Source organism: Fulmarus glacialis, unplaced genomic scaffold (genome assembly GCF_000690835.1).
Source record: "Fulmarus glacialis isolate BGI_N327 unplaced genomic scaffold, ASM69083v1 scaffold34408, whole genome shotgun sequence".
Lineage (NCBI taxonomy): Eukaryota > Metazoa > Chordata > Aves > Procellariiformes > Procellariidae > Fulmarus > Fulmarus glacialis.
The window spans coordinates 1-251 of NW_009229460.1; the positions used below are offsets into that span (position 1 = coordinate 1).

At 59.8% G+C, this 251-nt stretch overlaps 1 protein-coding gene across 1 annotated transcript in view; it reads left to right on the top strand.

Moving 5' to 3' along the window:
- Positions 1-138: 138 nt before the first annotated feature.
- Positions 139-251, top strand: part of PCDH20 (protocadherin 20) — a gene marked incomplete at its 5' end in the record, with an annotated part of 3,194 nt that continues 3,081 nt past the window's right edge. The window contains 2 exon segments of the mRNA XM_009583867.1: positions 139-248; positions 250-251. The exon segment at positions 250-251 is cut by the window's right edge and continues 3,081 nt beyond it. Of these exon segments, the coding sequence (XP_009582162.1) occupies positions 139-248; positions 250-251 (112 nt within the window).

A 251-nucleotide genomic window follows, 5' to 3' on the forward strand; every position in this document is an offset into this window, starting at 1 on the left:
ATGGCTTCACGTTGCAGATGCTGCCCTTCCTGCTCAAAGTGGCAGTGGGAGAGGCAGTGGACAGAGGGGGGCTGCCTCCTGCCTCCCCTCCTTCTCTAACCACCCTTTCCCCACACCCCTGTGCCTTTCTTTCCCCAGCACTTGCTCCTCTTCCTGCTCTTCGTTGGACCTTTCAACTGCTTTGCCAGTTACAGTCGCGCCACCGAGCTCTTCTACAGCCTCAACGAGGGGCTGCCCGCTGGGGTGCTCAT